We start from the raw sequence: 20,940 nt of genomic DNA on the forward strand, positions 1-20,940 counted from the left end.
ACCCCGTTTGGTAAATCTGTCAGTTACTATTTCTTATGAGATCTGCTAAATGTTTATATCATTAACCGCTTGAATGAATTTAACCCTAACCTTAAGGGACCATTCAAGCAAGAACTACAAGGAACAATTACAATCCACGAGTAGGTCTTTTTAATCCAAATTTATAACATAGGAACATAGACTTCGTTGTAAGAATACAAATAACCTTATCTCCTTTAGATAATATCACAAACAACTGCCTACAGAAAATGAGATAATCCGCAGCACATATGCAAAAGAAAATGACTGATTCTATTAAAAACTTCAAAATGGTGCAATAGTATGCCAGAGACTATAGTATCTATCCAGTATCTAATATTCTATTAATAATCTTCATTTTACAAAATTTGCTCATATAAGTATGTGAGCAACACCTATTCTATGAGAAGTTATGTCCCTTCATCATTAACAATCTGATTACAATTTCTTAACAAAGTGAAAAATAAAAGATTAAGCATGCTGAGATGATTAATATAATTGTCATTCTTATAGCATCTAGCGGCCACACTCTTCCTCTTCATATCTGTCTCCAATGAAAAGAGATCAAACACTGTCTGGTTGACATGTGGGGCTACATCTTCATCCTGGTCAAATCTAGCCACGACTTTCTCCTTAATTCATGCAAATTCTTTTTGCCATTGCTCTAATGGAGTTAGTTCGCCTTCTCTGTAGACAACCCATATTGTTGCAACACAGTCCTCATCCAATATTTGGAGGTCTTTATTTAGTGTGTCTGCATATTTGTCGTGCTCTACCAGGTATTGGTCCCCTTGAACTTTCTCTTCTATAGTCATGGCCTCATTATCCTTCAATACATCTTGCAATCTCGCCCTCAACCTCTCATGCTCTTTTAGAGCTTTCACAGTCCCTGTGTATACTCTCCAATATTGGTTAGCATATGGCAACATAGCTTTGAACCTGTGCTCAATGACATCATTTGCCAATTTGTTCATCTTCTGTCGGGCATTGGTCAATTGCTTTGCTAAGTTTTCAACCTTTCTCCTATAGTAGGAAGCATCTGATATAGCATCTAAGACCTTTTGTCAGGTTTAAACCCCATATCTGGTTCATCTCCCCCCATAATAGGAGTCTTTTGTGACAATTGTCCTTGTAGCCTCTGGGTTTCTTTAGTAGCCTTCTCATACAAGCTTTTGTAAGTGTTGTTCTCCCTGACCAAAAACTCTGTTTGTTCCTAATTCAGTTTTGCTACATCCACGTTCAACTTGGCTGTGATTCTGGGATCAGTTTTCCCAACTTGCTGGATCATCAGGTGGCCAAAAACTTGATCTGTATCAACAAGTATGGGTCTCTTCTTCTTCGGATACAAGGCCCATATTATGAGAGCCTTTTGATCTAGATCATAGCCTAAGCCCATAAAGATCTTGTCTATCTCTTCTGGTATGATCTACTTGTTGGGATCTTGCTTCTTGAGGAAACCGTCAAACAGTATTGCAAACCTCATGTCCCACCCTAAGTAGATTAGCACACCAGCATCCTTGAGTAGCTGCCTTCCTTTCTCAGGGGTCATTTCTCTCTTAGCAAGGTCCACCTCTTCTTGTAACCTTTGGGCTTGTTCTTCCTCTGTTTTCTCTTTCATAATATTCCTAATCTGTATTCCTTTATGCTGGTATAAAAATGTATCGAACTCTCTAGAGGAAACTAAATCATTATCAACAATGAAATCTTCATGTTCAAACATCCTTATATCTCCAACATCTTGGACATTGTACTGTCCCGTCATCAGATCCATCTGCACACCACCCTCAAATCCAGGAGGATATTCTTCTCTAGGGGAATCAATTGGAATAACATTAGAGATGGATTGAGGAGACAATTGAGCCAATGGCTCTATATCCCTGACAGTTTTAATGTGCCCCCCATAGACATAGGCAAGCACTCCCTCAAGCAACTCTAGAACATGCTCCATAAGTTTGTTTGTTGTGTCTAAGGGATCTTTGATGTTTTGAAGCATGTCCTCATTTATTCTCCCTCAGAAGAGTTTCCATTTGTAGGCTTGTAACACTCGCTCATACTTAGCCCTTTTTTCATTAGCCTCTTCCCTTTTCATGTTTCTAATGAAATCATCAGGTATGAGCAACACATGCTCTCCAGCCTTAAGTTTCTGGGATGACCTTGCTACCCCTATGTATCCCTCGAGATCAAAGTTTGGCTTGGGGTCACTTTCCACCATCTTATGATAATTCAATTTATTTTGCAACAAACCATAACTCTTTGAACTTTTGACAATAAAATCTAAAAATACCAGTAATCCAGGCACAATGGATTGTTTTCCATGGTCAGTTAAGTGTTGGGCACTTACTATTGACAACTGCCTGGCAATTTCTAGGCATGCCACTCTGTTAGGCACAGTGATAGATAATACATATGGGTTTCCTTCAAATCCATACACTCTTATTTGAGTGCAATTCGAAAAGCAGTAAAAATATCCCCAATTGTGCTCAATTGCGGCGTCTTCGCCATAATCTTTTGGCCTTAAGAATCTTTGAATTTCAGGAGACAATGCATGATCACACGGGTATCCCAACAATCTATATAGTGTCTTAACAAAGTACTCCTCGAAATGCCAATACTGGTTGTTGTTGTATCTTTGGTCCCATGAAGATATCCATAGTTGCACAGGCTTCCTTATCCAAGCCTTATCATATGCCCTGATGCATAACTCATCTAGCCATAGCCCTTTGTCTTGTCCAACATACAACAACATGTGCATAAGAACAAAATAGTACTTGTAATGCACATTAATCACATCTCCTTTCAGTTTTTCTAGTCCATGATTGATGACATCAACAAGATAAGTAGAAAAATCAAATAACCGGGGATCTTTAGATTGCAAATCTGCACAGATGACCATGGCAACTATATCCATCAAGGGATGAGCCTATATTCCCAGACCTGAACCTGAGCAACGCAGTAGTATGTATACTTGAAGTAGGGATGAAACAAATTGACATCATAGGGAGCTTTGTTATCTTTACCAAATGGCACTATTGATCCTACAACCCTGGGTCTATGGATAGGGAGTCTCCACCTCTTATAGATGTCCTCAAGGTTGAAGTACTCTTGTGCCAATTTCTTAGTACCAATTTGCTCTTCGAATCCCCAATCCAGATTAAACACAGTATCAACAATTTCCCTAGTAATTGATAGTATTGGTTCCCTCATGTAATCATATATAGTTTTGGTCTTGGGGTCATAATTGTTGGCTAGGGATTTCATAAGTTCAACATTAACAAAGACATTAGCTACTGCTAGTTTTCCCAAATTTAGTCCCCTGAAATTGTTCACAAGTTCAGGTGCGTTCCTTTTGACATACCCAAAAAAAAACAACTCATGGCCTCTTATCTCTGTCCATATATCTCCAAGATTCTCAAATCTGTCTTCTAAACCCTCCTCATTAGCCTTAACCTTTTTAGACCTGAGGCTTGACGAGGGACATTGATCAATCAAATCTTGGGCCAGTGAACGCCCTTCCCTCTTTTGTCTCTTAGGTTTATCATCTATAGATTGGGTTTCTTTTGCTTTCCTAACCTTGCTGGCTTTCGAAGATGACGACTTCATTTTAATTATAGGGTTCTGAGGGTGAAGAATGAACTTGAATTCCGAGGGCTTCTCTTGTGAATCCTATTCCAAATTGTTTGGTTCTGAATCGCTCTCTGTGAATTCTCTTAGGCACTGTCAGCAACATATCCTTCTTCGTCGATTTATTGAACATTTATGGTTAACTTACCAGTTAATAATTCCAGTTAAGCAACGGTCACATAGGTATTCGTTTTGAATTTATGGTGATGTGACTTTACTAAGATTTGTTTTGATCTTTGCGGCAACAGGTAATCATTTGTCTAGTAGTGTTTCAAATTTTCCATCGACGCTTATTTAATATTACACCTGTGTTGTACTTCGATGAAATCATATGTCTCGATGGCTTTACCTTATGTTTCCCCGAAACATCATATTCCATTGACATCATTCTTTACTTCGGTGAAATTAACATCATCGTCGACACATCTCTTGGTCTCATCGATGTCCGTATTTTATCGAAGCCTCACTTTAAGTGTCTATATCGATGTAATGTTTTATTAGTTCATCGAAATCTTGCTTTCAATGAAAATCCTTTTATCGCTAAGTCTCTCCATCGTCTTATCGATGTTAGAATTCCATCGAAACAATTTTTTTATTATCCAGCCCTTGTACTAGCGTTGATGAAATTTCCCCTTTTGGTGAAAGAAGAATACTCTCCTTCGACTTCTTATGTTTGGCCGATAACAAGTCATCGATGGAAATTTCTTGCGTTTCTTCGATCCTTTATCCTTCAATGAGAAAACTATTTTCGATCAGCATCTTTTATGCCTCTTCGATACCCTCTTTTCCTCAAAATAGCTTCATCGATAAAGTATCCATTGTTTCCTTCGATATTACTCTTTCGGCCAAATTTCCTCCCTCGGCGAGCTGTTCACATGTCTCATCGATACCCTTTATTTTATCGATGGGACCACTTCTGATTTCCTCAATGTACTTGTTGTCGATGGAACTAATGTTTTCGGTGAATCCGTTTGGTGATCCATCGTGGCCAAGGTTAGTTCGATAAGTCACTTTGTCGATAGGATATTGGTAAGTTTCTTCGATAGAATCATTTTGGTCAGACTGGGCATTTTGATGAAGGATGAACACCTATTACTGACAACTTTAGTTTAGGCGATGACCTAGGGATGTTTGGTATTGGTGGGATTTTTATGGTCTCTATCGAAATTATCAAGGACATATTTAGCCTTTTATTATTCTTTTCAAAAAATTATCTTAGCTCCCTATAAAACCATGGATTTTTACATTTTTAAATCTAATGCTCAACATCTCCAACAACAACCAACTCATTCCCGACCTCTGTCAATTTGGACAAGAGGTCACACTCTCACCCTTGGATATCTCGGTGTTATGCAACTTGTCCTTGAGCATCATCTTATGACTCTGATAGTCGCTCTGATAAAGTTTTGTGAGCGTATCCCACATTTCCTTGGCAGTGTCTTTCCCAGATAGATGAGGAATCAAATGATCTTTTACCCCATCAAGGATAATCCTCTAAGCCTTGGCCTCCTTGATTTCATGCGAATCTAGGGCAATAGGATCATTTACTAGTGGAGTCACTTCTGTACTAGCATAGGTCCACAACCTATTCTTCTTGAGAATGGATGTAATCCGAACCTTCCATTGTAAGAAGTTAGACGCACCTTCAAGCCTATCCTCATACCGAAAACTAGTTGCCATTGCAAAATAAAACCCTCGAAGAAATTGAAGACTGAAATCTGAAGGAATCTATGATACAAAAACTTGGCTTTGTATTAAGACTTTAGAGCTCTGATACCATGTTAATTTCTACAACCCAGCAACAGATTAATTGCTCAATAAATTCACAGAAAGAACCAAAACAATTTTAGTCTATCTGATTTATAACAATCAATACACTGAGTTAATTAACAAATGAACAACGAAAACAAATTCACATGAAACCAATCACACAAACACAACTAACATTGATATATCCAAGAAACCCCAATGTGAGGAAAAACCTATAAATGTTGAATCTTCTATTCAGCTTCAAGAGCAAACTTTCATTCTGCATACAATCCTAGTTGCTACGACAATCTTACATATATAGCCTTCTTAATGAAAACATCAATTATGCAAGAGAACTGAAACTGAAACTTTCCTCATATGACACATGCTAAGAGAAACTTCTTTACATAACTCGGGAAATAAACTTTCTTCATATGATGCAAATTGGAACTTTCCTTACATGACGCAAGAGAAATGAAACTTGTCTCACATAACTCAAACTATCTTACACATAAAATTGCTCTTGGTGTTAACCTCACAACTCTAGGAAATATTCTAATTACAGAATAGAAAACATTCTCTTGTTGAACATCCAACACAAGTTGCACTTAAGCAACTTCCACAACCACACCTTTCAAACTACATAAAACTTAACAACACTTACACTAATTAATGGTAATGTAGAGGTGAATAGAACCATCTCGTACACATAATATGAGAGATTCTTAGAAACTTTTAGTTTTCACACTCTCATTACATTTACATAGAAATTAAACTACCACTTACATTGTTTCATGTGGCAACAATACAATCACTTATAAACATTAAATGGTAGTGCTTTGACTTGAAGCATTTCGACTAGCATGTACATAAATTTTCTTGTACTAGTAAAATGTCTCAAACTTTGTTTCCCATCTTAATTTTTTTTTAATTCCAGTCATGATCTTATTGAGTTGTGTTAAAAAAAAATCAAATAGCATCATAAATATAAATAAATAATAACTAAAATGATAAAAAGTTTACATAGGCATATTTGTCAAACATCAAAAAAGGTTTTATATGTATAATTCAGACGGACAAAATATCATCTTCAAATGATTTGAAACCAAAAGAAAATATGTGAGTAAATGCATGATGCATGATTAGTAATTCCTGAATTGAATACAAACGTAGATAGTTATCAACTAAATTATATATTGTTAGCAGGTAATAAGAAAGCCCGGCTCATTACATAAAATAAATGTCGAAGACTTTGACGTATGCATTCAGCATTATTAAATAGCTCAATTATATTTTGTTGGAAGGTGGTAAGAAAGTCCAGTCTATAAATCGAGGCTCGGTTATAAGCTACATTTACATGAGCTCATACTTCCAGAGTTGATTAGTACTTCCATTTTTTGCTGGCCGCTCATTTACTTTCAGAACTTGACAACTCTTTCTCCAAGAAATGTTGCATTACTTGCCAATAGCGCTCACCAGCCATATACCAAGTGTTCATATGAGTACCTTTTGGAAATTCTTCAAACATACACCTTCGATTGTGCTTTGTTTTTTCATATAGCATGCGCATGTGGGCTGGAGGAACCAACTCATCTCGAGAGCCAGATATGAATAAAATTGGTTGCTTAATCTGGAATGCAAAGAGAAAGTCAGAAAATGATCTAATGGACAAGCAGAAAAAAAGTACTTTCCCATACAGAAAAACAAATGTAAGAAATCCTATCTACATTTAGCATTATTATTTGTGGGTATCTTCTTCAAAATGATTTCCTACCATGACTAGGCCTAAAATATGCATTATTAGGTTAAAAACATGATTTTTGTAAAGAAATGTAGGATTTTTGGTCACGTTAACATTTACGATCATGACACCCTGATTTTGAGTTTGTAGATTGAATGGTTTTGTAGTATCCTATCTTTTGTAGTTTTTTTTCTGTTTCTTGGCTGTCCTTTGCTGTCTTGCTGTTCTTATTGCTATCTTTTCACTTGTACAACAGTCAGGCCCTTTCAAACTCCCAATAACATTTAGGATCACACCACGTGTTGGGATTGCAGACTAAAGCTCCTCTGAACATGATCTAAATTGAACTTCCCTACAAAAATCTACAAAAACAATAAACACCAGATTGAACATTGAATACCATATCTCTTATGGAAGGGGATCTACCCTTAATTTGAAAAGAGTCTCCTTCAGTGGCTTTAACTTAAGCCATCATCGCTGTTTGAGTTGTGATTTCCACTGCCTCCAAATGCCACTTGAATTAGTGATCTTCAAGCAATAACTTTGGCTTTGAATGCATTATTAATTATTGCCATAGAACAGTACAGAAGCAGACTGAAACCAGCACATTACAGGGTTTCAATGGTATATTTATTATTGACCAATCCACCAATTAACTGTGCTTATAATACCCAATATTACCACCAAATCTAGCCTTAAAATACTATATCTCCCAAGGATCGCCGTGAATGAATTAAACTTGAACTCCCATCCCTGCTTGAATTGTGATTTCCACTGCCTCCCTTATGCATTGCTCAATCTAGTAGTCCTAGAGAGAGCTTTTTTCATCCTCAATGCATTATTAACTATTTGTCATAGAGTAATCCATAAGAAAACTGTAACCAGCACATCATACGATTTCAATAGAAGTACATCAAGCAATCTGCCAATTACATGCACTCAATTTACTGAATGATAATATTATACATCAAGACAAAGGGCAGTTATGCTATTATTTAGTACATGATGAACCTGAAGAAAATCCAATACACTGAAATTAGAGGTATCAAATATACTCGCTAGACAATCAGAAAGTACAGATGGACTGGAAAAATTGAAACCATGTAGAAATCTGCTTCATTTTTGACAGTCAGGTATAGGAATTGGAATCCAGAGTTTTCCAAGTTCAGTACTGATTCTTCAGCTACGGATACATATAAGGCACATGTCTCTGGTACATGGTACCAAAAAATCTCAATAATTAATATGATTAACATAAGCTGGTAATCGTTATATTTGCAATTGAACATAAGGCTGGTTCCAAGGATGCATAGTTAATTGACGGATGTCCTGTTAATATTAATCTTCAAATGCCTTGTATTGCTGACCAGTTGTTTGCATTGTATATGAATATTTAATATTTATAGGTTATTTTGTATCTTATGGACTGTAACCCGTGTTGTTCCCCAAAAGATTTGGGACTGCTGAAGACTTCTTATTCTGTCGCATAGAAGATAGAAAACAATCAAGTGTAATAAAAGTATTATGATGTGTCATCAGCTTATCTATTTTAAATATGGGTATTCCACTTTATTGTATTCTCCTTCCATGACAATTATTTAGCAATGTTTCCTCATTTCTGGTTCCATTCCATCAGATAGAGAAAATTATTGCAACAGCAAAGGCACTGTAACTGGCACAGAGAAAAAAATGTTCTGTAATCATTGACTACCAATGCTTAATTCGATTTACTCACATAAGTGAAAAAATGAATATAAAAAGAAAATAACAATTTATTACCACAGTTCGCAACCTCACCTGATCTATAATATCAATAGTATTCCATGGAGAACGAACCAGAAAGTTTAAAATTCTTGGATCATTGGAACCAATAAAGCGCTTCAGAGGAGGTAGCACAACTCCAGCCATGTCCAATACAGAAGTAAATGTATTCTCCAGTATCAATGCTGAAAACTGTGATATGCCAAAAAAGAAGAAGGTGAAAACAATGTATTTCTACCCTTAATATCTCCCAAAAAAGCATCTGAACCAACAAATATCTATTCACTGACGTAGAGGCCATGAATTCACTGTAATGACAAAAACCATCAAAGAAATATAGTGTTGATATATTATCTGTGTTGAAAACTGGATTAATTCTAATTTAAGAGTTAGTTTGTTGTTTTATATTAGATTTACATCAAACTATAATCACCACAAATCTGAAGTCTGTCTGTGAATCAGCAACTATGGAGATAGAAAAAATCACAAATTTTTATATTAGATTTATATCAAACTATAATCACCACAAATCTGTCTGTGAACCAGCAACTATGGAAATAGAAACAATCACACATAACAACTCATATACCCTAGGAAGAACTTTCAAGAGAAACCCAGCATCAAATAAGTACCACTCACTATATCAATGAAATATGGTTATCATGCAATAAGCAAGCTAGTTGTAGTGTCTCCACACAATGGTCTAAATCTAGCAGCATTCCAGCAGCACCTCCTTATTCCAAACACAACAAATTTTCTTTGTGTATCAATCCAATGCTCCTATCCTTTACATATAGGCAAGAGGGAAACACGAAAACTTACTAAGATTCTCAAATTGATACAAGTGAGATTTCCCAAGATGGACACTCAAGTTTGACCCTACACCTGAAAGTCATTCCAACTTCTGAGGCAAAACCCCACATTAAATCTATTTTTGTGTGATCCCAAACTAAATGCATCTCCAATGTTATATACAACATTATAAAGTGGTCCCTAGGTTGTCTATCCTAGTGTGATGTCAACATCCCAAGGTGCACCACATCTAACCCAAAACAATATTACAATGTTTATGCAAGGTATACCACACTTAACCCAACAATCTCTCACTTGTATACATTCGAGAGGGAGCCAAACAAAAACAAAATATTACTTAATGGATAGAGGAAAAAGTTCCCTTGGCTCTACCACACCAAGAAACCTTCTTTACTAACTTCTTGGACAGCTTCTTCATGGAAAAAACAACGCTTTCCATCGATACCTTTTTCACAACCTTGTTTCAACTCACAACTCCAAATGTAGCTTGGCTGAGGTCCTCAAAATCCTAATAACCTCTATATTTTTTCTTCATTTGAGACACGTGTTTACACCCAATAGATTTCTTCCACTAGGTAACTTATGATTATCCACAAGACCCATGTAACCACCACATCCACCACTCAAAGCACTAGCATCCAATCTGTACAAACTTTGACATAAAATGTATTTTCAAGTGATCCCCAAATTAAAATTATCTCCAATGCCACATACAACATTATAGAGTGGTCCAATAGATTAATTTTTTGAAATGTGCACTCCTAGTTTCGACTAGGAAAATTGTGTTGCTGCAATTGGAAAGCATGGAGGTGGTGTTGGTTGAAAATTTTGTACACTTGGGGAAATCTACAAAACTGTGGCTTCAACCACAGTGTGTGAGTAAAACTCTCATAATTAAGGGAAGACTCCCCCTATCTATCTAATACTAAAACTAAAATAGGATGGAACAACAGTCTTTTTTTTTTTTTCAAGAAAGCCAATATCATTTTCTCTTCACAGAAAAGTGATAGCAATTTAATATAAAACAGCAGTAACAACTTTTTGAAATGAAATGAGAGAAAGGAAATAAAGTTTCCTGAAAGTTCAAAGACTTCCATCACTTCCTTCGGGATGGGACAGCCATATCAAGATCAAAATCTTGACTATGTGAAGTCTTATCTACCTTTTTCTATTCTAATGATATTAAGAACAAATTATGACAGCACAAAGTCTGAAACTTATTTCTTTCTACACAAGACAGCAAGAACTAGTGTGAGCTCAAAGTTTCACAGCTATTTCTTATTATAAAATTTACTTCTAATCTCTCTTAAGAACGAGTGTAAGCACAAAGTCTTACAACTTTTCTCAATAGAACTTCTACTTTAACTAAATTAATCTCCAATACTTGTAGCACAAAGTTTGCAAATCAAATTTGATTAAGCCCTTTAAGAAACACTTGCAAGAAAGGTAATATTGAACATAAACTCAAGAATATAGCACAAAGTCTCAATACTTGAGTAATTTTCTTATATTCCTTTCAATCCATCGATTTACACATAAAGCTCAAAGACTTCTTTGCTTCAAATTTGGCAGAGTTTTTGCTTGCTTTCCAAAAGATAAAAAAATACAATAGACCCCCTCAAGTATTTATAGGAGAGGAGTCATGAGAAAAAGGTGGGAGAATCCTAACTAACTTAAGAAATTCTCTCAACCACCAAGACTTATTCAATAACTAACTATGACTTATTCAAAGTTACAAGTTCTATTCTAAATTGACTTGTTACTCGTCTACTTGTAATTACAAAAGTGCGAGTAATGACTTGACTTGCAATTTACAAAATGTTTTTACAAGTAAATATGTCAAAGAAAAACTACAACTAAGAGATTACAATTCTGAAAAATGCAACTAAGTGTTGAAAAACACTTAAGTTGAAGCATGTGAAGACATGAATCATTCAAACTTCTGGATGATCGTTCGTAGCTCAGCAGGATTTGACTTGTGGGTATTCTTGGCAACAATCATGGTCTTCACAATGGTATCATGGCATTGAAGAAACATAGAGTTGTTCTTCTCCAAAGTGGACTGGATTTCATGCAAGAAGATTTGATGTTTCATCAAAACTTGAATTGAGGCAGCTGAAAATTGTTCACTCCTCCACTCATTATGAATCTTCATTTGTAGATCAGCGAGCACTTCTTCTTTTGGTATCAACTCTCCATTCCGACTCATGATATTGCAAGAGGCCTTCTCATAGTGAGAAACAACACCTTGGAATACTTCAACTCGCAATCTCATTGCGTCATCAATCTCTTCAATGAGGGATTTGAGGACGAGGGCTTTATTCTCTAGAAGCTCTTCAAATTCCAAATACATGACCCTAGAAGGAATAATGGCATGCTCCCGAAGAACACTCAACTGTTGTCGAGGCATCTTGCATCAAACCATCAAGCTATCTTCTACCCTTTCCAAGTTCTGTTTGAAAGTTTCAGAGGTATGATTCAATTTTTTTCAATGGTCTCCAACTTAATCATCATTTGGAATATGTCTTTTAGCACTTGCACACACAGATCATGAAGTTGATCCACCCAAGAGTCCAACGCTTGTACCTTCTGAGCAGCTCTTTCAACCAAAGATCCCAGACTCGGACTCGGCTCTGACTCGGCAAGGCTGACTCGGCTCGGATTCGGCAATGACTCGGCAACGACTCGTCGAAATAAGAAAACCCTTGAAATTTAGAGATTTTTAACAATTTAAAACTTGTTTCATACACCCATTATTGAATTAAGCTTAAAGACACTATAACATCATCAAATAGAAGCTCTTATGATGTGTGTAGTATCTTGAATATTAAGAATCTAAGATACATTGATAATTGTCACAGCTCTTACGATGTGTGTTCTATTTTTTTTTTGTTATATTTCTCAATACTTTCCACAATCTTATGTTTGCATATTACCAAACAATATCAGAACAGTGATTAGGCCAAAGTCAAAGAACTTCTTTACAAAATTGAATTTATTTTACTGGAAATCTTTAGAAAAAACACCTAACTTGCAGACCATTATTTTTTTTAGCAATGATTACAAACTGCAAATTATCTGATGCCAATAGAAATAGAATTTTGTGAGATTTCCAAAAAGTGATCACAGTTAAGAATCCAAGTCTTATTAAAAGTTTTATGACCTCCAAAAGTTGGCCTTCCAAACCTGCAGAACTGTGTTTTTTCTGTTATAACAGAGACTAAAAGGAGGAAAAACTGTAACTTGCAATACAAATAAGTGAAACCAAGTGTTGTGTTTAACATTGTGAAGGAATTTTCGTACCTACTAGCCTACAAAGTAGTTATATCCAGAATTTTTGGAGGAAAAGGGAACTTATGTAGGTGCATTTTCTAGAAAAAAAGAAAAGCATAATTTCAAAACTGTAGTCAGCAGGCTTATTAACCATGGCAATACCCGAAGAGTCTAAGGACTGCCCAGACAGTGTAAGGACTCATAAAGACAATCTACAGGTAACAATAATAAAGGCAAAACTGGTGATTCAAACTCGGGTGAAAAGTGCTCCCTGCATCATCCTCCATTAGGCTGTTAGATGCAGCAGTTGGTATACGATTCAAGTCTGTATGACAGTGAGTTAAGGATTCAATAGTATTGTTGGTGGGTATGGACTGTCCATGAAATAACCAGAGATCGTAGTTTAAACTTTAAAGCCACCCATTCTTCGTGGCAGACTGGTCGGGTCACGACCCTCGGACTCGGCGAGTCAGGGAGTGACTCGCTAACTCGGCGAGTCAGGCGAGTCACGCCCCCCGACCCGTCCGAGCCCGGGTCAGGGTCACCGTGACCCGGCAGGGGTCACCCGACCCGCTGACTCGCGTGACTCGCCGCGAGTCACGGAACTCTGCTTTCAACTCCCCAAATCGATTCTTGTGAATCGGAGGAACTTGAAGGATTACTCCCTTCACCAGCAGGCTTTGTGATTTTATGAACAGCTGCAACAAGTTGCATATTCTCCTCTTCTAGCTTGTCTTTCTTTGCCAGAAGTTCATCATACCACTGTACTAGTGAAGCTACAGATTGTTGGGCATCATGCCTAACCACTTCATGCATTTGTTTACCCAATTCTATCCTTGTAACCCTGTAATCAGTAGCTTGCATTTCCTCACGTGGCTTATCTGCAAAAGGCTCAACAATTTCAGCCACCTTCATCTTATTACTATCAACTGTTACCCTGGAGATTGTTTTGGCTTTTTTAGCAACCTTGGGCCTTGATTGTTTGAGTTGCTGATAATCAAAGACATAGAGAGATATTTCCCGCTTCATCCTCTTGGGAGTGAAAGAACTAAGCCATGGAGGTAAAACGACTAGTTCTCCTCTAGTAGCTACCGAAGGCAAAGGAGAAGCAGTTTTTGTTTGAACAGCCGTGGTCACCCTGGGAGAAGTATTTGTTTGGATGGCAACCATGGTTTGCTCGGTAACCAAAGGGCATGAAGATTGTCTCATAAACTCTTCAAAGCCAGAAGTAGAGGTATCAATCTTTGACAAATGAATGCATATAGGAGTATCCTCGAAGATTTCTAGCAAACTCTCTTGTTGATGATCAAGAGGTGGCTCAATTGCTGAAATGGGAACGACATTCTGAGGAGACTCATCCACTATTGTGTTAGGAGGAGATAGAGGCAGCTCCATGGAAACTGAGGAGGAAATCTCATGAGGTGACTCTGAAGCCAGTGACTTAGGAGTGTCATCAGATTGTTGTCCTTCCTCCAGATTATCAGGATCAATCACATGAATGTGAATTTGGGATTTTTTTTTTCCACGAATTGTCACCTCCTCAGGAGGAAGCACTATTGCCCGAATAACCCGCAATTTGATCCTAGTGCCTGAAGATGATGCACCTTCCTTGTTGTCGATTTGAATCTCAGACTTACGTCCAAGAAGCCTCGTAGAGTCATCTTCTTTTCCAACCTTAATCTTGATGAGTCTAACACCATTACCTTTGAGCCAAGTGTTGGTGTTAGCTAGGATAGGCTGAAATCTCTCAAGAATGGAAATGCATTCTTTATGTGACCATTGGATTAAAGGAAGTGGGGCTTCATCAACCCTTCGTGAGACATACTCTGGACCAAGCACATTCCCATCATCACAATCATCCCTTGCGGAATGTCCACCAGGTTCAAATCAATAACTTGCTCAAGGGTGAGCCTGTAGTAATCCATCTTGAGAACCTCCATTTTTGTACGGAGATCCACCCAGATATCCTCAATGCGATGCACATGTATGAAGGACTTTTTGATATTTTCCTTCATACCTCGGTAGTCAAAATCTGCCCTTGACTTAAACCTTTTGAGTTTAATCTCCTGCATCTCGGTCTCCATAGCTTTGGCTTTGGTGGATATGATCTCAATGGGTTGGTTGTAGAAATCCCCATCCCAACCTAATGTCTGACAGATTGATGTGCATGTACAACCATGATCTGTCTTCCCAACTCCATAAGAATAATCTTATCAGTCGAGTATCTAGGAAGCATGTATGGCTGCCCACTGTAGCATCTAACTCTTATATAAGTGAAAGTCGGGAATTGAAGGAACAAGCAACCATACTCATTCACTCTTTCCCATGCTTCATCTGACACCCTTTTGTTCTTCAGAGTCTTGTCAAACTGGCACATGAAGTAACCAAAGAATGCATCTTGAACCCTCCTGAAATGTTATATGTTGGGTCTTAAGGGTAGCTGATCATAGTATTCCCACACAAGTATAAGCGAGCGATCACCCTTGATAGAAAGACCAGGGAAATGTCTAAGTGATGCTGCTAAATACATTAAGTATGAATTCATGTAGAAGGTCATGGTAGTAGGGATTGCTGCAAGTTGTTCACACAAAGTGTCACTGATAATCTTTCCTCATGATATATGATGGGAATGCCTTATGAACATGGTAAACTGATACATCCAGGGCTCAAAAACATTAGAGTGCTTAAGACCCATCATCATGCTAAGGAGAGTAATGATGTCTCCAATTTCCCACTTGAAGTCACAATGGTACAACTTAGCCCACCTTGTGAAAGTGGCTCGTGGCTCATGAATCCATCTGTTAATGTGGCGTTTGCAGTCCTTTTCCCTCTTGACATAGTACTCAGCTGCACTATCCTTTAGAATCTCCATATATATAGGTGTTGATGGTATTTTGAAGACTTTCTCAATAGTATCCGCCACAAGGCGGATTATTGCCTCACCATCATCATTTCTAATGGTTCTCGTCTCCTTGTCGAAGTGGTGAGCGCAAGCGAGAACAAATTCAGGTTCTAGGGCAGCCACTACAAAAGAAGATGCATGATGAATGTGACTGTCCAACAACCGTTGCATATTACTATCTTGCGGATCCTCCACCCTTTTAATGAATTCTGACATGTCAACATGCCCTATCTCCGTATCCTTGATATGATCCAAAGGAGAGCAAACTTGTGAAGGGGAAACTTCATTCTAGTACTTGTCATATTTATACTTCATCTTCTTTGAAATGGGAGATGATGGTAAATCTGACATTGAAGAACAACCTGGTATGCTGTGATGAAGACTTAAAAGTGTTAAAGCAACTTCATAATCAACTGCAACTAACATTTTTCTTCTTCAAATGAGAAGAACTCCAACCCTTGAACTTCACAACTTTGTGAGAGAAAGATGGGAAACAAATGGGAATGCTTGAAACTTGACTTTGACCAATTTCGGATCTTGGAGAAAGTTTTACAAGTATACAAGTGGGGAAGAACAAACATGCAATCGGATTTTTAAAACTCAAATGCAAGTATACTTGTAAAATGGAAAATGGAGAAATAAGTGAAAAATGAGATTTTGACATGTGGGAAATGGCGTGAATGGAATGTACGGATAAAGGCAATGAGTATGAACAAAAATGGAAGGGTTTTGGGAATGTCATCTTCAAGAAAATGGGAAGAACTTTCAACATGTAATCCGGTTCGAAAAACCTGATTTTGAAAGAATGGGTATTTTTTCACTTAGAAAATTGGAATTTTGCCAAAAGATGATTAAAATATTCTAATCACATGGGAAGATCAATTATTTTCATCCTACTTGTAACCGGGATTTAAAATCCCGAATGTAAGTAAAGAGAGAAAATGGGGAAGATCAATGCAATGTAAAAATTGCTTTGCCAAGGGGGAAAATCTCTTTCACAAAACTGATTTTAGGGTAAAACCAACATATATACAAATTTACAACTAGAAAGATCAAATAAGAAGAGAAAACAAACAAAGCAAGAAAGCAAAAATCAAAAGAAAACTTACCTTGCTTATCCAAGATGCCTCTCCACGAGATGAAACAATCTTTGAATGGAGAAAGCAATCCTTTAAATAGAAATAAACTCCAAAACCCTTGCCATGTTTTTTTCAAACTCGGATTTGAAGAATAACAGCAAAAACGTGTTTCAAAATGCAAGAAGAATGGGTCAAATCTCTATCCAAACCCCATGCCTAGGAGAGAAAGAAAAAACGATTTAGGAAAGTGTTAAAATCGTGACAAATTTCAAGGAAAATCGCGGCATTAATAAACAAGTTTTTTGCTGATTATAAATCATAAAAACCTAGCGATTTGAACCTCCAAATGGCGTGGGACATGTTTACAAATGCATGAAAATAGGAGACAATCCAAAACACCTCTTACCTCCTAAAATTCCTCCACAAAATTTGCTTGAAAACTTCAACAAATTGCACCTTCCTTGGCTGGTCGGGTTCTTGGAGAAATGCAACAAGTTTCAATTTGCATGTAATAATGAAAATTGGGTTTCTTTCTTCATATTACAAGTTTAAAATGTCACTTTTCATTGCACAAAGGCAAAATCGGGTTTTTGTGAGAGAAATACAAGTTATAATAACTTGTAAGAGGAAAATAAAATCCCCTCAACAAGTTTTAATAACTTGACTTTAAAAAAGAACTTGTAATGGGGAAAATAAATTCCCTTTACATGTGACTTGAAAAACAATTTAAAAATAAAACTTGTAGTAGGGAAATAAAATCCCTATTATAAGTAAAAGTGATTTTATAAAACTTGTAATGGAGGAGAAAAACCTCTAACATAACTTAAAATCACTTAAGTGGAACTTTTAAAAGAATTACAAGTTTTATTTAAACTTTATAACTTAAAGTTCACTTGTAATATGTCTAAAAAATTCCTACAATGACTTAAAAGACAAAAAGCAACAAGGGGGAAATAAAAAGTAAGTTACAAGTTCTAATTTCATAAAGTGCACTAGTAATTAACTAAAAATTTCCCTACAAAGACTAAAACAAAGGAAAACATTAAAACTTGCACCTTAAGGAAAATTTCCCACCTGCAGCCAGGGAGAAAAAATCTGAAATTGAAGGAAAGACATAGCAAACAGACCCAGAATAAGATGAAATTCGAAACGTGGTTTGAGGATGGACTAAGGATTAGTCCAATCTAAAAGATGAGGTGAAATTATGCCTCGGGAAGCATGCCATAGAGTAAAATTTTCATTTTTTGACAATTTTTTTATGTAATAGTCCATCATTTTTGAAAACAAAAAATGAGGAGGACAACAAGTGGGATACCTTCATGTGGGTCTTCTCCTACATCAATGGGTGGGTTGGAGAAAAAGCTAGTTCAGGAGAATAATCTTAAGCAGATAATTTTAAATCTCCCACTCCTAAAAGTGGAGGAGGGTTCTCGATTTTCTTGACTAAAGAGGGCTTCTTCTTGAAGAGCATAGACAAGTTTGTGTCTAAGATGGACAATGCACTAGTGGAAAAGTTCTTTGGGAGACGAGCCAATATTTAGCTGGTTCATAAGTGGACCAGCTCTAAATGGAAAGCTAAAGGGAGTGTGGATGTCCTCACCCTACCCTAGGGTATTTTCCTTTTCTCATTCTCTCTCAAAGAAGACTATACAAAGGTTATGTTGAGTGGCCTATGGTCTTCGTGGAAAAGTTAAAACCAAACTCTTGCTTTACTAGTGGAAGCCTAGATTTGACCCCAAAGATGACTTTTCTAATTTTCTATTATGGCCCCAACTTGGTTTCATCTCCTCAACCTCCCCTTAGAGTACTAGGAAGAGGAGATCATAGCAAGAATCACTTATTATTTGGCTACTTCTTGAATCTTGACAATGTCCTAAAATGCGAAAGCTAGATTGTTTTTGCTAGGTGTTGTGTTAATGCGGAGTTCTACAAAGTGCTTCCAAATTCCATTGTTTTGGAGTCAAAGGTTGGATGTTGGGCAAAAAGCATCCTATCTGAAAACTCGGCCCTTTTTTCCCAAATTTGTTCTAAAATAGGTCAACCACTTAATGTTTGTCCTCGCAAGGCAAAAGATGAGAGAAACATTGAAGGTACAACAAAGAAAAGAAAATGAAAATTGTGTGGTTCTTCTGGCAGTGATGAGGAAATCTCTATTGCAGCAACAGGTTTGTCTCCCACTATGAAAGGTATTTTGGAGGAGGGTGAAATAGAGCCCCCTACTATGCCTATAATTGAACTAGGGAAACAAGGGGAGGGTGAGTTGGATGTTTCTACTAAAGGGCGCCCACCTGCTATTGTTGTTTTTTCCTAACCTACTAAGGTAGATGAAACAAGAAAACAAGGGGAGGGAAAGTTGGACATTTCTGTGAAAGGGTGCCCACTTAAAGGTTCTCCACCTACTGTGGCAAAAGAGGAAAATATATCCCATCAAGTAAAAGAGTCAATGGTGAAAACCCCTCTCCCTTCCCCATCAAGGCACCCCCAAAAGAAAGAAATAGAAAGATGGATATCCCTATAGCCTCACCCTCAACTCCATAAGTAGGCAAAGGGAAAGGCTACTTAGAAATTCAAAGAGCAAAGAAAAATAACAAACATTTGAGTAGACTCTAAACCTAGAAAATGGTCCAACAAGGAAACAAGAGTGAAGGAGATAGCAAGGGAAGTAGCTTATAGAAAACAAAAGACCTTGAAGGTGACATGCTCCAAGAAAGGAAAAAAATGAAATTCGCATCATGGAATATTGAAGGGCTTAATATCCTTTACAAGCAAAATATCCTTAAGAATTGTCTAAAGGATCTTAAACTGAACACTCTGCTTCTTTAGGAAACCAAAATGACTTCAAATTCCTTCTCTTCTATTAGCAAGAAAATTTGGCCTTTTGTAGAGTTTCAAGTTGTCAATGCAGAAGAAGCATCAATAGATGTCATCACCATGTGGAACACCTCAATTTTGGAAGGTACTCTTATCTCTAAACACAATAATTTTCTGAATCTTTTCACGCGTAAAATCACTAGTGATACTTGGATCTTATCCAATATATATGCGCCCAATACTAGACACCTTAGAAAGAATTTGTGGGAGGATCTAATTCTTTTCAAACAAAACTAACAAAATCATAGATGGATGGTGGTGGGGAATTTTAACTCCCCCCTATACCCCTCAGAAAAAAATGGGAGGAATCATGAAAATTTTAGATAGTATGGCAAACTTGGCTAGCTTTCACTCTAAAGGAGGTCTCTTGGATATTGAGTTGGGCAGTTCCTCATTCCCCTAGTCCAACAAAAGGGTAACAAACTATCTTATCCAGATCAAATACAACAGTTTCTTAATCTCATCTAACTAGTTTATAATGAATAAATGTGGCCTATCAACATCATTAAGAATATGACCTTATCATATTCCTCTATTTTTGGAGAGGGAAATGGATATCAAGAGAGGAAACCACCCTTTTATACTTTAAATAATATGAACCCTTCACCTCAACATGAAAAATATTATAGATAATTGATAGAAACTTGAGGTGAGTGGGACAACCTTGTTCAGAGTCTTCAGACTAAACAACAAAATAAAAAATGTTAAGAAAAACATAAACCTAGAGAACAAGTACTCTTTTTGGCAATATTTTTGAGCAAAAGGGGTCAAACAAAAACTACAAGAAATACAGCACAAAATGGATACTAAGGGAGCTAATGAAGAAATCTGCCAAAAGGAAAAGGAAATCATAAGCAACCATCATAGCCTTATAGAAAAAGAGGAAAGGTTTTGGAAGCGAAAATAAAAAATTCAATGGCTTAAAACTAGCGGAAGGAACACAAAGCTTTTCCACCAATCTCTCCTAAAGCATCAGAAAAGCTATAGTCTTAGAATTCTTCAAAAATGATGGAACTAAAATCTCTAATGAGAAGGAAATACAATAGGAGGGGGTCAAATCCTTCCAAGTTCTGCTCAATATTATATCTAACACGAACTAGTTTGAGGAAGAA

The 20,940-nt window shown here is 36.9% G+C and overlaps 1 protein-coding gene across 5 annotated transcripts in view; it reads right to left on the reverse strand.

The window, feature by feature from the left end:
* Window positions 1-6,508: 6,508 nt before the first annotated feature.
* Window positions 6,509-20,940, reverse strand: part of LOC131034565 (alpha/beta hydrolase domain-containing protein WAV2) — a 36,340-nt gene continuing 21,908 nt past the window's right edge. For 4 of the 5 annotated variants that reach the window (XM_057966095.2, XM_057966093.2, XM_057966091.2 and 1 more), the window contains 2 exons: window positions 8,927-9,082; window positions 6,509-7,018 (listed from right to left, as the gene is read on the reverse strand). In XM_057966095.2, the coding sequence (XP_057822078.2) occupies window positions 6,797-7,018; window positions 8,927-9,082 (378 nt within the window). In that variant the 3' untranslated portion in view covers window positions 6,509-6,796. Of the gene's footprint in view, window positions 7,019-7,042; window positions 8,802-8,926; window positions 9,083-20,940 lie in introns of those variants that run through there. The other variant, XM_057966096.2, reaches the window with a different exon arrangement.

The sequence above is a fragment of the Cryptomeria japonica genome, chromosome 5 (genome assembly GCF_030272615.1).
Source record: "Cryptomeria japonica chromosome 5, Sugi_1.0, whole genome shotgun sequence".
In the NCBI taxonomy this organism is placed as follows: Eukaryota; Viridiplantae; Streptophyta; class Pinopsida; order Cupressales; family Cupressaceae; genus Cryptomeria; species Cryptomeria japonica.